We start from the raw sequence: 13,626 nt of genomic DNA on the forward strand, positions 1-13,626 counted from the left end.
TAACTACTAGTACAATACAATTGACTGAGGATAAACGACCACAGTTTAGGATTAAGACTCCTCGCGGAAAGCTAGATGATATCGCAGAGCTCCCCAAGCAGACAGTACATCCAGATCAAGAAAAGGAACCGCTCGAGCGATTTCCTGATGATATCAACCCAAAGACAGGAGAGCGAGGTGGTCCACGGGGTCCGGAGCCTACCCGTTATGGAGACTGGGAGAGAAAAGGAAGAGTGACTGATTTTTGAAAAGATTTTTGGTAGAGAAGTGATGCATTCAGTTGCTTGAATCTTCATGGTATGCATTGGTGCCATGAAAACGCTAGGTTCATTTCTAGCCCAGTTACTACCAAGTGCCCATTATATTATGAAATTTCACCTTTACTCATTAAAAAAGTATGATGAAATGAGCTAATCTGAGGCTGCATCAATTCATCAAACTGCAGTATGTTGAACTATTTGTGAGAAAGGTTAATATTATATTTTATGTGATCATCTGTGATCATATGGGCTATCGCACAAAATGCATAACTTTTAATTAACTCCTCGTGTTTGCCAAATAAAATGTATACTGATGTACTTGCTTTTACTACAAAATGTGCTTTAATCTATTGATAAATTATTTACCAAAGTGTCAATGGTAATTTTAGACTGACATCTGATTACATGTAAAAGCGGAAAGTTCTAGAATAGTTATGAATATATGTAGAGTGACAGTGAATACCGGTAGAGCTAGTGAGCCCTAGTATCGCTCATCACACGGATACATGATGCACGCACTGCTAGCAATGGCTGAAAGGATACTTCAATTGGGGTATTTAATGGAATGGCTATTACTAATGTTCTAGACAGATGCCTTGCAGTGAGAAGGCTTGTCTAACACATCTATCAATAGTCAACAGGATTGAATCTGTGTGAACACTCCATCACATAAACTGCTATTAGCCTAGACAAAAGATTGCACATCAAATCAGTCTTCTTGAACAGTTTCTTGTTGATATAATATAAGAGTATTTACATCAATATAGCTATAAATTTACAAACTATTCAGCAAAAAATATTCCCAGGGAAATGATCCTCAAATTTAGTGATAAGTCATCACATCTTGTGAACATCGTGGCTGCTGGGTTGGCAATGAGTTGTCTACCCTCGCATCGCTTGGAATTCATTGAATACAGCGAGTATGTGAAAATCTATGTCACTGGTAAACAACAAGGTCTCCAAAGTGTTGTTATACTGTCTGACTACCTCGTGATGCTAAAATAGACAGGTGTATTCAGTTGATGCACAAAAACAAAAGGCTACACACCCTAGGACAATTATATTTCGCTAGTATTTAGTTTCGTGAGTAGCATACAGAGTAAAATTTCGCTGGAACTTAATTTCGCAGCTCTGATGAGTGCGAAAATATAGTGATGTGAAAATAAATGCAGTGGAACAAACATTAGATTACTCAGGTCCAGTTCGCTGGTACGAAATATTTTTCAATTTGGGACTACCGTACTGTTTGGACTATAAACCGCACCTCTATATAAGCTACATGTGCTTTATTTTCCAAAAAACGATAATAAAACAATACATAAGCCGCACCTTACTATAGGCCGCAGAACTAAGGACTGTGCTTTAAAACGCCATTTAAAAGGGAACAGTGCAGAACGGCACAGTTTCGTATTATCCGACGCTTTTTAACTTAGTGCCTAACGGGACAGTACCGTGAGGCATTGTTTCGTATTTTCTTTCACAGCTAAAAGTGCACTAATTAGAGATTCCCGTTATATTAGAGCGCCCTAGCGGTGAAAGAAAAAGTCACAGAATAAGCCACAGTGATTAGCCGCACCCTTGTAGGCCTACCTATAAGCCGCATAGCTCAAATCATCAGAAAAAAGTAGCTGCTAATTGTCCGAAAAGTACGGTAGTTTGTATTTGTGAACCGCAGGTAGAAATGTGTAGGCTAGATCAATAATGTAATTTGATCGCTTGCTGCCATTTGTTTCCTAGACTATCAATGACGTCAAAGCCGCAGTGACTGATTGGTACCAATATTAGAATTCAAGTATTTATAGCACGCGGTGCCGCGGTAGCCATGGCACCGGGTTGTTATTGCTTTTGGTTGGTAATAAAATTCATCACCACAATAATTATTATTCAATTTTATGACTTTTCCTACCAGACTGTCATCCTCATCAGTTACAAATTCAATGACTAAACTAATATCATCATCTTCTTCATTTGTCTAGGCTTTTCCAAAAAAAAATTATTATCTTAATTTGTTTTGCCAAGCTGCTCAGTCGGTGTATTAGCTTTAATGAGTTTAGCAAAACTTGCCCAATGAGCCAACCACACACGAAAATTCCCTGCATTTCTAATATGACGATTTTATTGTGAATATCAATGAAGAAAGCCATTTAATTTCGCGTTTTCGCTCGTTCGTTATGATAGTTTAGTTTCGCTCATGAAATTTTCGCGAGAGGCTGTTGCCGCGAAAACGCGAAAGTTAGATGCCGCGAATACATAAGTGTCCTAGGGTATTGTCACTTAATAATGGCTGATGACAGATTTGGAGGCAATTTTTTCTGAGCAGCCATTCAGGCTGTTCAGAAAAAGAAGCATGACAAGCGACAGCACATGAAAATATTGTCAGTTATTCGCAAAAGAGCAAAGCAAAATTTACACCGAGCTAAATTAAAAAAGAGGGTGTAAAACAAGGCGTCGAAAAAACTACTGGAAGGAGATCAGCAATGGCAGAATGCTTGGTGAGTGTTCAAGATACTACTCAAGTCATTACAAAATTGAATGTTCTTCTGAGCATTACGTCTATAACTACAGCAATAGTGTGAAAACTTGTGTTTTGACTGGAGAAAAGTATTTACAAGTACAGGTCTTTGCTCTACCATTAGACAGCCAAAAGGACTCCGCATAGCCTAGGCGCCCCATATTTTTCAAACTCAAACTTTGTTTACAAGACCATCAAATGTTACACAGAAGTAAAAACCGAGCATATGTTATGGCGTCAAACTGCATGATCATTCTGACTTATGAATAAAATCAGAACATAGTTCGTCATGCTAATAAATGCATGGGCACCAATGGTAACACTCAGCCAATGATATCGATACGCTATACATCATATCAAAGTGCCTACCTGTAAGAACACCTGACGAAGCCTGTCAAGAGCCCATTTAAACCACAGAGTGTTCACATCCTGTCGATGGATTTCGCTGTTGGCAATGTGATTGGACAACATGATGATGAACCTCTATAAAGACAAAATATATAAACCTGCTAGTAACATAGTAGATGTGGGAATCAACCATCATAGGTTGTTGTTATTGCGTTTAGTAACACATGTTCGTCTACAGTATAGATGGAAGCTTTGACAATACAGTAGAGGCTCCTATAACGTATACCTCCTAGATCGTAAATTCCAGATAACGGAACGAATTTATGTGAAGTTTTTGATACCTCCTATGTAAAAAATTCCATATAACGCAAAGTGTAAAGTCGGGCAAGTTTTAAAAATCGATTTGAATGTTAGTTTAATTCGCCGCACTTGCAGAAGAAAAAATGCCGTGCATTTAACAAAATATCTATTATACATAACTTTTGTGACATTCTAGTTCGTCGTAACAGATCATTAAATGTGTCGACAAAAAGGCGAATAGGATAGCTGCGCAGTTGTTCATAAATACAAAGGCGATCGATTGGTGCAGGTGTTACAGCGCCGGTCTACCAGTCTTAATGTTACGAGTTGGAGAATCATCGAAAACTATCTTTATCTTAACCTTGACCCCTGGATAATGATAGACAAACAGGTAGAACTGATATTTATAGTAAAACGATTTTGTTGTTTTGCCTTACTGTAGACATACAAAATATTTGTTATTAGCTTTACTTTGTTTTGTTTTATTTCATCAAAAGATATGAAAACAGAAAAACAACAAAAGAAAATAATGATGAGGCCCAAACTGCGCAGTAGCATTGCTAGTCATTAGCGCTGGGCCATAAGTTAACAGTGAGCAGCCAGAAACTATCTAGTCATCGCTCAACAGGTACAGCTTGAGGGCACGTCTAAAAGTGGGCCCACTCACAACCCTACGCAGTTCATCAGGCAGAGTGTTCCATTGTGCTGACTGCTGATAAGACATTCTGCGATGATCCGAAGCAGATTTAGAGGGAGGTAGCTTTAGATTTAAGAAAGAGCAGCGAGTGGGATATTGATGAATGCGATCTGATTTAAGGCTGTAGAATAACTGATGAGACGCGATGAGAGTATGAAATTTATAGAGTTTATTCCATAGATATATAAACCTAGGATGGCCAATAGGGAAAAAGCCTGTCAGACTTAAATAGCACGACGTAACGTCATTGTATTGTACCTCATGCTTGACTGCATTGTTGTTAACAGTGGAGCTAATGAGGAGAAGGTGACAAAATCACATTTATTTCCACATAAAAACCTTCTTGTATACATAATCCAGCAAATTAAAGCAATTCTGTGATAATATCTGATAACCACCATAGATTAAAAGTATAAAAACTATGAAATGTTGCACACAAATCATGAGCCATCAGGGCTTTATTTGTCACCCTCTCCTATCCCCATTTTCTCTTTTCCCCTTCTCCAAAGAAGAAGTGAGAAGGGAAAAAGAGAGAAAAGGGAAAGGAGAGGGGGGGGGGGCAAATAGCCAACCCACCCGAAGAGCCAGACCCTGGCTAGGTAAAAGACTAATATCATGTTGAACTAAACATGACTAAGTATGATGAGCCTGTGAAGTTTTGATCTGATCAGGGAAATGGAATCGATGGCTTTTTTAGCTAAAGCTGGAACAAGACCAAGGAATGCAGGGTTGAATCAGGGTCAGCATTGGGGCCAAGATCGGGTCGGACCGGGTCAGCATGCGCGATTGTTTTATTCATTTAAGGTTAAGAGATAGTTCTATTACAGCCTAATGTTGTGACATCCCTAAACTAAGATAAAAGAAACCATTATCAAACCAATCATTATATTCTGTGGCTTGGTTAATAGATGCAATCTACAATTTATGGCTAGACATTGGTGGATCAATGCTATTCAATGGGTGATAGATTAATGGCATGATTTGGCTAGTGCTTTATTTACAGATTTTACTTTCAACTGCTATTATAATCAACAAGAGATTAGTTAAGAAATACTTTACAAATATAGAAATAGATAACCCAGCATAGTGGAAAGCAAAAATCCAGCACTTCCCTAAAACTTTTGGTATTAGTGAAAGAAACTAAAAATAAAATAAATTTGCTGGATTGAAGGTTCTTAAACGCGCTTTTAAGTTCCTCAGGATGCCCTTGTTGTAAATGCCTCAATAGTATTGAGGTGGACCCTTCCTTGTAGCTTAAAGGTTGTTTTGCAACAAAATTCACATTACAGTTATTTGGTATCAAAAGATTCACCATGTCTTACTCTGTTGTGTTGTAGGTGCCAAATACGTGGAAATGTGATTACAAGCTCTTAAAAGCTCAAAAACGAAAAGCCGCCGCAGATTGGAATCTGTTTATTTCTCTGACGTAGTCATTACAGTTTGGTTATTGTCCTGTCACGTGATGTTCTGACGTGAATTGAAAAGCCATTAAAAAGCTCAATATACAGTAATACTTCAACTTACGAGTGCTCCAATGTACGAAAAACTTGAAATGCGAGCCAGCTTTTAAGCACATGTTAGCACTAACATACGAGCCATGTTTGAGATACGAGCACGTGAGTCAGTTGCCAAGTATGCCGGAGGTGTTTTATGAGAACAGCATCGCTCTGTATTTTTCAACTGCTCAGGTTATGCTTTTGTACCGTGTTATTTTGTGCGCGATTTTCAGTGCAAAATTATGTGAATTAAAAGTACTGTGCATTGACCGAAAGTTTGCCAGTAAAATGAAAGATAATGCAAAGAAAAAGCGAATGATAACAGTTGATATTAAACGGAAATTTATTGAAAAATATGTGAAATGTGTATGCGTGGTTGAGCTAGCTCAGAAATTTGACAGAAATACATTCACAATTATCAAACAGAAGGATTATATTCAGGGCATTTAGTTCGCAAAAGGACTAACCATAGTTTATAAACGGCACAGCGATCTTCACGACCGCTGATGGAGAGAATGCTCAGGCATTGGATAAAAGATAAACAATTGGCCGGTGACAGCGTACTGAAACGATGCTATGTGAAAAGGCCGGTGCTATCTATCAAAACTATAAAAATAGACATTCGGACAAGTTGGCTAGTGGTCGTGCATTAACCCTTTGAGACGACACCTGTGTTTGTCCTAATTGCAACATGTTGAAAGGGCGACAAAGGCAAACGTCCTTAGATAGGTTTATCTTAAAACGGCAGGCTGGTCGTGAAAGCGAAACAAAGGAAAAATGATCTAACCAGCGAGAAACTTCAAACTAAGAACGCCAAAGAAATTTTAATTACGTTAAGTTGAAAATGAAAGTTTGCTTTTAGGTTTGCTTCTAAGTTTGTTTTTTAAGACATTGATAAAATCCAGATTTATCAAAGTCAACTGTCGTAATGAAGGATAACTTATATCTCCATCCCTGGCAAATGCTAGAGTTAGCTGCTATTGTATGTATTTAATTTTAATTAATCACATTTCCTCGCATTCTTTTTTATTGGTTGCTTTTTTAAAGCATGTGGTAAGTTAGGACAATAACCAACATGTTCTTTCTGTTGCCATATCTTGTTTTGAGTGTTTTATTTGTATTTTTTAGAGTATGGAAACCAATCAATATATATTTAATTGTTCTATATATAAATAAATTGCACCAACATGTGAGCAAATTAACATACGAGCTCAGTCTCGGAACGCATTAAGCTCGTAAGTCGAAGTATGACTGTAAAACTTATCGTAGCGCTAGTTTATGACAAACACTTCGGGTTTTACGGAATACCCCGTATCAAATATAAATGCTCACTACTTTACAGTTTTGTTTCGGCATTATTCAATCGTCAAGTCGTAATTTGATCACGTGACCCAATATTTCGAAAATCATTTTTGCAGCACTTTTCGAGTATCGCAGGTGACCAACAGGCTCGTCATGATTATCAGACAATGATATGTACTCCTTCGAGCTAAGGTTAAAAAGTTTAACAATTTTTTACGGTAAGTTATAAGATATCAGTGCTAAAAGTGACAGCATTGCAATGATGATAAAACAGACGCGTAAGAACAATAGACATGGTTTTATTGAATGCGTGAAGTATATTTGTGAAAATATTTCGACGAATGAGGTTGCATAAAAGTGTAAACAGAAACCATCCTGTAACAACTACGTCCCATTTGAGCCATTTTGGAAAGCGAATCCAAACTACGGCGGTCTCGTGTGGCTGCGATTAATTGTTCGTTTTTAGCTTTTAAGAGCTTGTAATCACCTTCCCATATATTTCACACCTACAACACAACAGAGTAAGACATGGTGAATCTTATGATACCAAATAACTGTAATGTGAATTTTGTTGCAAGCCAACTTTTAACTTGCTTTTGCTATTGTACAAATAACGTGGTATTTTCCTTTCGTGACTGGCTTCTTCATGAACTCCCAGACCACCGACATGTTGATTATTTCTTGCCGAAAAACGTTGTGAAACCTAGTCCAAAGACTATTGTCCCAGACGTAAAAATATGGTCTTGACTCACCTTAATTTATTTCGACTGGTCCTTCCGTGCTAGGACTATATGCGACTCCATTTCAATCGCACTTAAAAAGCAATATACAACCGCTGTTGTTTAGCCATAAACCTACCCGTGTCTTTGTATAGGAAGGCTCAAGAGTCTGGTGACCCGACCTGGGCACCTCTGACCCGGTGAGTCAAGACCAGATGAGCTACCCCTGCCAGCTTTATTCTTCGCTTCATAATGCACCCTAATCGAAATATATCTCTTTGCTATCTCACGAGCTAGGCTACTAGCTTGATGATTACACTTAAACAATAGCATGATGTTGAACCTCAGCAACTTCTCCATGGTGGCAATTAGTGCTAGCCTGGGAAAGTTTTTCACCAATCCAGCACTACTACGCAACACTCTCGTCGCTTTCTCACTATGGTTGCAAACCTCAATCACCACAGGCGAAGACAAAGTCAAGCCACCACGATTCTTAACTGTGATTAGAGAATTCGCTGCTTGGTTTACATCAATGTTGGTAACATCCACGATGCTAGTGATACAATCATTACACTTCAGCTTTGGTGACCTAGCCAGCTACATAGCCAGCTGTAAAATAGTCATTCTGTCTCATTTTTGACTTAAGACATACTTGCATACTCATCATATTTAGTCATGTTTAGTTCAGCATGATATTAGTCTATTTACCTAGCCAGGGTCTGGCTCTTTGAGTGGGTGGGCTATTTGCCCCCCCTCTCCTTTCCCCCTTCTTTCTTGTCCCCTTCTAACTTATTTTTTGGAGAAGGGGAAAAGAAAGAATGGGGGTGGGAGAGGGTGGCAAATAAAGCCCTGATGGCTCATGAGCTGTGTACAACAATTCATAGCTTTTATAGTTTTAATCCATGGTGGTTATCAGATATTATCACAGAATCGCTTTAGTTTACTGGATTATATATTCAAGAAGGTTTTTATGTGAAAACAAATGTGATTTTGTTACCTTCTTCTCATTAGCTCCATTGTAAACAACAGTGCAGTCAAGCATGAGGTACAATACAATGACGTTACGTCGTGCTATTTAAGTCTGACAAGGCAACCGATGGGAATAGCTATTATTGGCCAATCTAGGTTTATATATCTATGGTTTATTCACAGTCAAAATTGAAGATTTTTGAAAAAGTGGGCGGGTGTGTTCTAATTTAAGTTTTTTATGTAAAATCCGGAGAACTCATTTTTGTAGAAGTTGGAGTTTGTTTAAGTATTTACCTGGGGCGTTCCCCAAGCCTCAATACAGTAACTGAATCTAGAATGAATAAATGCATTGTAAATTAGAACCAAACTTTTGTGGGGTAAATAACTTGAGCATTTATATAGGAGTCCTAACAAAGGTCTAACACTATTAGAAAGTTTGTCTATGTAATCCTTCCATGATAAATTTGTATCAATGTGAACACCAAGAAATTTTACACTTTCGACTTAGTTTAAAATTTTACCGTGCAAAGTTAAAGCGGTCCTAGGGAACTTGTATTGATTTTGATGGGCAATTTAGAGAGCAAAAAGAGTTCTATTTTTAGACAATAACTTGTGTTGCATTCGATTGAAACTAAGAACTACTTTACAGTGATGAGGTTTTTTTATTTATGCCTCTTGCCAAGTTTCAAGCCGTTTGAGCGAACTCTTTTTCAAAATTCCTGTTTTTCACAAGGGAAGCATTAACCTGTTACTACTACAGGCTGCTGCGCAATACATTCCATCATACAAATGTACATAAAAGTAGCATAGCATGTATCCTCATTGCAAGGGGATGAGTCACGCACACCTTTGCATTTCAATTTACACGATTACAAGGTTTGACTGCAAAAGTGCATTTTCAATTGCGTGGTAAGAACATGCTTTTGGTTTTGTTTACAATCAAACCATAACTTAATCTTGGAGAGTGTCATGAAAAAGCACAAAAGCGAAATATTGCATCCATTGCTAAATTTATATTCAGCCAAATATTGGCACACAAAATTAATACGTTCTGATTTTTTCTTCATTCGGCGAAACCAAACATTCTTCTGAGAATACATTGTATTTCATTTAATTTATTCCAAAGCACAAAAAAAATAAAAAAAATCACATCTAGCATTAAAACTAATAGATTATATTGAATGATGTAAAAACCAAATGTAAAAGCCTCCATTATATGTAGATTCTAAATTACCAAAGCAATAATATAAAAAAGAGGTTTTATTGCTACTGTACTTTAAAGACATCACAGCAATGCTTAGGGTAAATCTTCTGCTCAGGGTTTCATGCTCGAGAGAGGGGGGAGAGAGGGAAGGAGAGAGGGAAGGAGAGAGGGGGAGAGAGGGAAGGAGAGAGGGGGAGAGAGAGGGGAAAGAGAGTGATAGCAATAAGCGATGTAATATATGATATTATATATGAACTTATAATAAATGCAGTGTAAGTTAACTTTATTGATTTCCTACTATTTTTGTTTTAATTTCTACTAGCTTTTGACTTTTACTAAAGACAATGATGAAACCATCATTCTGTCTCACTCTGACGCACCTGGAATATAATGAGAAACAGGTTCTTTTGTTCACTTTTTGCATTTTCCAAGTCCTCTTCAAGTCGGTCTATTTCTTCCTCGGTAGGCACGTCATCGTCAATTTCAAGTCCGTCGATGACCTTGTTGTCGGCCTCTTCCCTTCTGTCTCTCTTTTCCTCTACCTCACACTGCAGCTGTGTCACCTGTTTATTCATCTTCCTGATACTAGAGTGCAGCAAATCCCACACATAGAATCTGCCAAAGTACCGAAGTAAAATTTTCCAGTCTATGGTCACTTTTGTTTCCACGTGTATTATTAGTAGATTAATTAATTTTTCAACATTAGCAGCATATATTGGCAGCATTATGAAACTTAAAAATTATAGAAAGGTAAAAAAACTCAAAGCTGCTCATTGGCTTTTGAGTTTGGTGTCAGTAAAAGACCACCTCCGTTCCTTTAAAGCCTCTGCTAACATTGTATGTTGTTCCAATAATGGGCTTGAACTAGTCATTTTCTACACCGTAGTAGACGTGGAACAGAAATTGTATTTTAAATAGCCAAAAGCTGCAATTAGTTCCAAAATTTATTATTTGTTCATCATAGCAGTGCAGCTCATGCAGAAGCAAAACAAAGACTTCACATCCGCCATTATGGTTAAATGATGAAAACGAAAGCAATCGGGAATAAAAACATCAAGTAATTAAAATATTTCATTACGCCAGGCATTATATAAAGCCTTTGATATAATGCCTTCATGCTTTCATCAGAGGCGGTGGTGGGATACCAGCCAATATTCCAGGTATATCAGGAACATGTATAGCCAATATCACATCACGACAGCCAATGGAACTGAGGCTCTTAGCTGTTGAAAGTTTTATGGAGCTGAGGCTCTTAGCTGTTCAAGGTTGTAAGGAACTGGGGCTCTGAGCTGTTGAAGGTTGTAAGGATGAAAGTTGCTTGTGATTTAGAAGAGGAAACTTGGCCTCACGCAGTTAGCCACAATATATGCTAGTGAAAGAAGCAATAAAGCAAAGAAGCAAAACTGGAACTACATTTGCACCTGGTGAAGTCTCTCATCATCTCCTCACTGAAGATCCAGTTAGCGACAGCGGAGACCTTGAGCAACTTGGTCTGCATCATCTTATTGATAAGCACAAGCAGCATCTGTTGGTGATCAGACCAGAGCTCGTACATGGACTTGAGTATGCAGAGCTGGCCTTCATCTGTTGAGCCAAGTTCCTTGAGTACACTGCTGAACCTGGCCAGTAATTTTAAATGTAAACTCATATCAGTTGTCTGACACTGCAGACTGATATCACTAGTTCGTCACAATACAAATGTATAGAGAACTATGGCATCACACAGCTGTCACGGTGTAAGTATGCACTATATGACTCCGACCTTTTTAACAGAGATATCCACAATGTATATTACACAAATGCAACTCATCAATGTAGGTATGTAAGCATGTATATATAGACTGTGAGATGGTGATAGACTGTGTGACAGTGTATACCGTAAAACTGTACAGTGTACAAGTGTAGTGCATGCTGGTATAATTGGTTGAACGCTGCAGACATATACAATATACAGTGAACAGTCACCACCTGACAGTCTATACTTACATACACATGCTAACATAACATACGTTGAGTAAAAACTAAATAGTTCTGTTAAAAGGTGACAAGAAGAACTTCTATAAACTGGAATAAGTAAACAGTTCCAGTATATTAGCTCATAGTCTTATTTGGTACCCAATGATACCATTTACTAATGCTAATCTTGTCACGAAGATGATTATCAAAGGTCATGAGAAAGCTAGCAATTATTCAGATAATAGTGATTTAAATATTTATGCTTCAGATTAGACATATTGGTTGGTGAAACCACAAGGTCACCAAACAACAATTTCACCTCTGTGTAACCTTTAAGGGTCATGGCCATAAATGGACAAATATTGGTTTCAAAAGCTCACAAGCATAACCTGCCAAAGCGCTCTTACTACTACATGGAGAGAGAAAAGGAAAATCCAATTTCCATATTTATCTAAAATGTAAGGATCCTTCAAACGTTGTTTCTTTAAAGTACATCAATTACATAAGTGCTGTTTCAGCTTGTTCAGGTTCTTCAATATCTTGGCTTTCAAGTGAGCCATTGTTTGACATGGTGAGACAGACATTGGTTGGTGTTTATAGGATTTCCCCAGAGCTCTACCGCAGAAATGTTCAATGGTAAAGATGCGAAAATTGTGATGACACAATTTTCATATTCGGTGTTGTGTGCTCTTACAGCTTATTTTATTGCTTACCGCTTATATTTATCAACTACGATAATGATGCTAGTGGCAGGCAAAGATAGGAAAACTCCAGAGAACCAATGAAGATGACAAAGGAATCAGTGTCATTAGCACTCCATGTACAGATTAGTTATATGATAAATAACTCAGATTCCAAGCACCATACTATGTTTTCAAGATGATAGTATGCACTAGCCCTCCCTTTTTATTGTGATGTTGAGGGGCACGACTGAAACTAATTAATTTCGAGCATTGCGTGATCTCGCAAAAGTGCATATGATATATAGTCGTAGGGCAACGTCACTGCAGGTCACAAGTTAATCGATGTGATTTCATTACCTTTATCATCAACAGTATATTTATTGAAGCATAATTAATTAACCCAAAACATGCGTTTGTTTGATCCCTGGGCATTGTTGATTATCTAGAATCCTAGTTTATTATTAGCGCTCTGTGGGTTTAACAGCACTGATTGTCACAGAAAAGCGCAACCTCAATGGCAGCGAAAGGGATCGATGACCTTTGTTCCCACATTGTGGGAACCGCAACCAAGCGGTTTTTTATTGCAGGACATACTTTTGACACCATGTTTTTCATAGTTCTATTATTCTTTGTTTATTGAATATGGGCTCATTTGAAAGCCAAGACTCTAATGTATTGAAATATATGATAAAAAATTATACAATTTATGTGCTTTAAACACTTTGTAAAAGAATGTAGCAACAACACGAAACTTATATTGATTTGCACAATAACTTACTTGGCAATGGCAGCAAATGAATGACTGAATGACTTTGCTCCGAGATTTAGCAGTGTGTGAACAAAGACATCGATAGCTAGAGGATTGTGGGACTGCTCGATGTCCATCTCATCATCCGCGAGTGGATTTGGAACATCCTTGAGTATGTGTAGCACATCTTCAGCTGTGCACTTGGCCTTGATGGATGCACTCAACAACTGGGAGTACTGCATGCCTGGCAGCTCTACATACAACCGCAGCACTGGCGTGTTAAACCATAAAGTCAAAGATCACTCAATAATTAGAAGAATATGAAGCAAATATATTAATATGAAGCAATATAAATTAATAACTTCAACAAGTTTTTCGGCTTTCTATTCCCTTCAAACCAAATTTACATTTACATGTACCTCCTTTTGGTCG

At 37.8% G+C, this 13,626-nt stretch overlaps 1 protein-coding gene across 1 annotated transcript in view; it reads right to left on the reverse strand.

The window, feature by feature from the left end:
• Nucleotides 1-969: 969 nt before the first annotated feature.
• Nucleotides 970-13,626, reverse strand: part of LOC137391811 (nuclear cap-binding protein subunit 1-like) — a 30,344-nt gene continuing 17,687 nt past the window's right edge. Inside the window, exons 13-17 of the mRNA XM_068078344.1 lie at nucleotides 13,225-13,447; nucleotides 11,229-11,426; nucleotides 10,188-10,422; nucleotides 3,142-3,255; nucleotides 970-1,256 (exon numbers count right to left, since the gene is read on the reverse strand). Of these exons, the coding sequence (XP_067934445.1) occupies nucleotides 1,143-1,256; nucleotides 3,142-3,255; nucleotides 10,188-10,422; nucleotides 11,229-11,426; nucleotides 13,225-13,447 (884 nt within the window). The 3' untranslated portion in view covers nucleotides 970-1,142. The remainder of the gene's footprint in view (nucleotides 1,257-3,141; nucleotides 3,256-10,187; nucleotides 10,423-11,228; nucleotides 11,427-13,224; nucleotides 13,448-13,626) is intronic.

This window comes from Watersipora subatra, chromosome 3 (genome assembly GCF_963576615.1).
Source record: "Watersipora subatra chromosome 3, tzWatSuba1.1, whole genome shotgun sequence".
Classification (NCBI taxonomy): Eukaryota; Metazoa; Bryozoa; class Gymnolaemata; order Cheilostomatida; family Watersiporidae; genus Watersipora; species Watersipora subatra.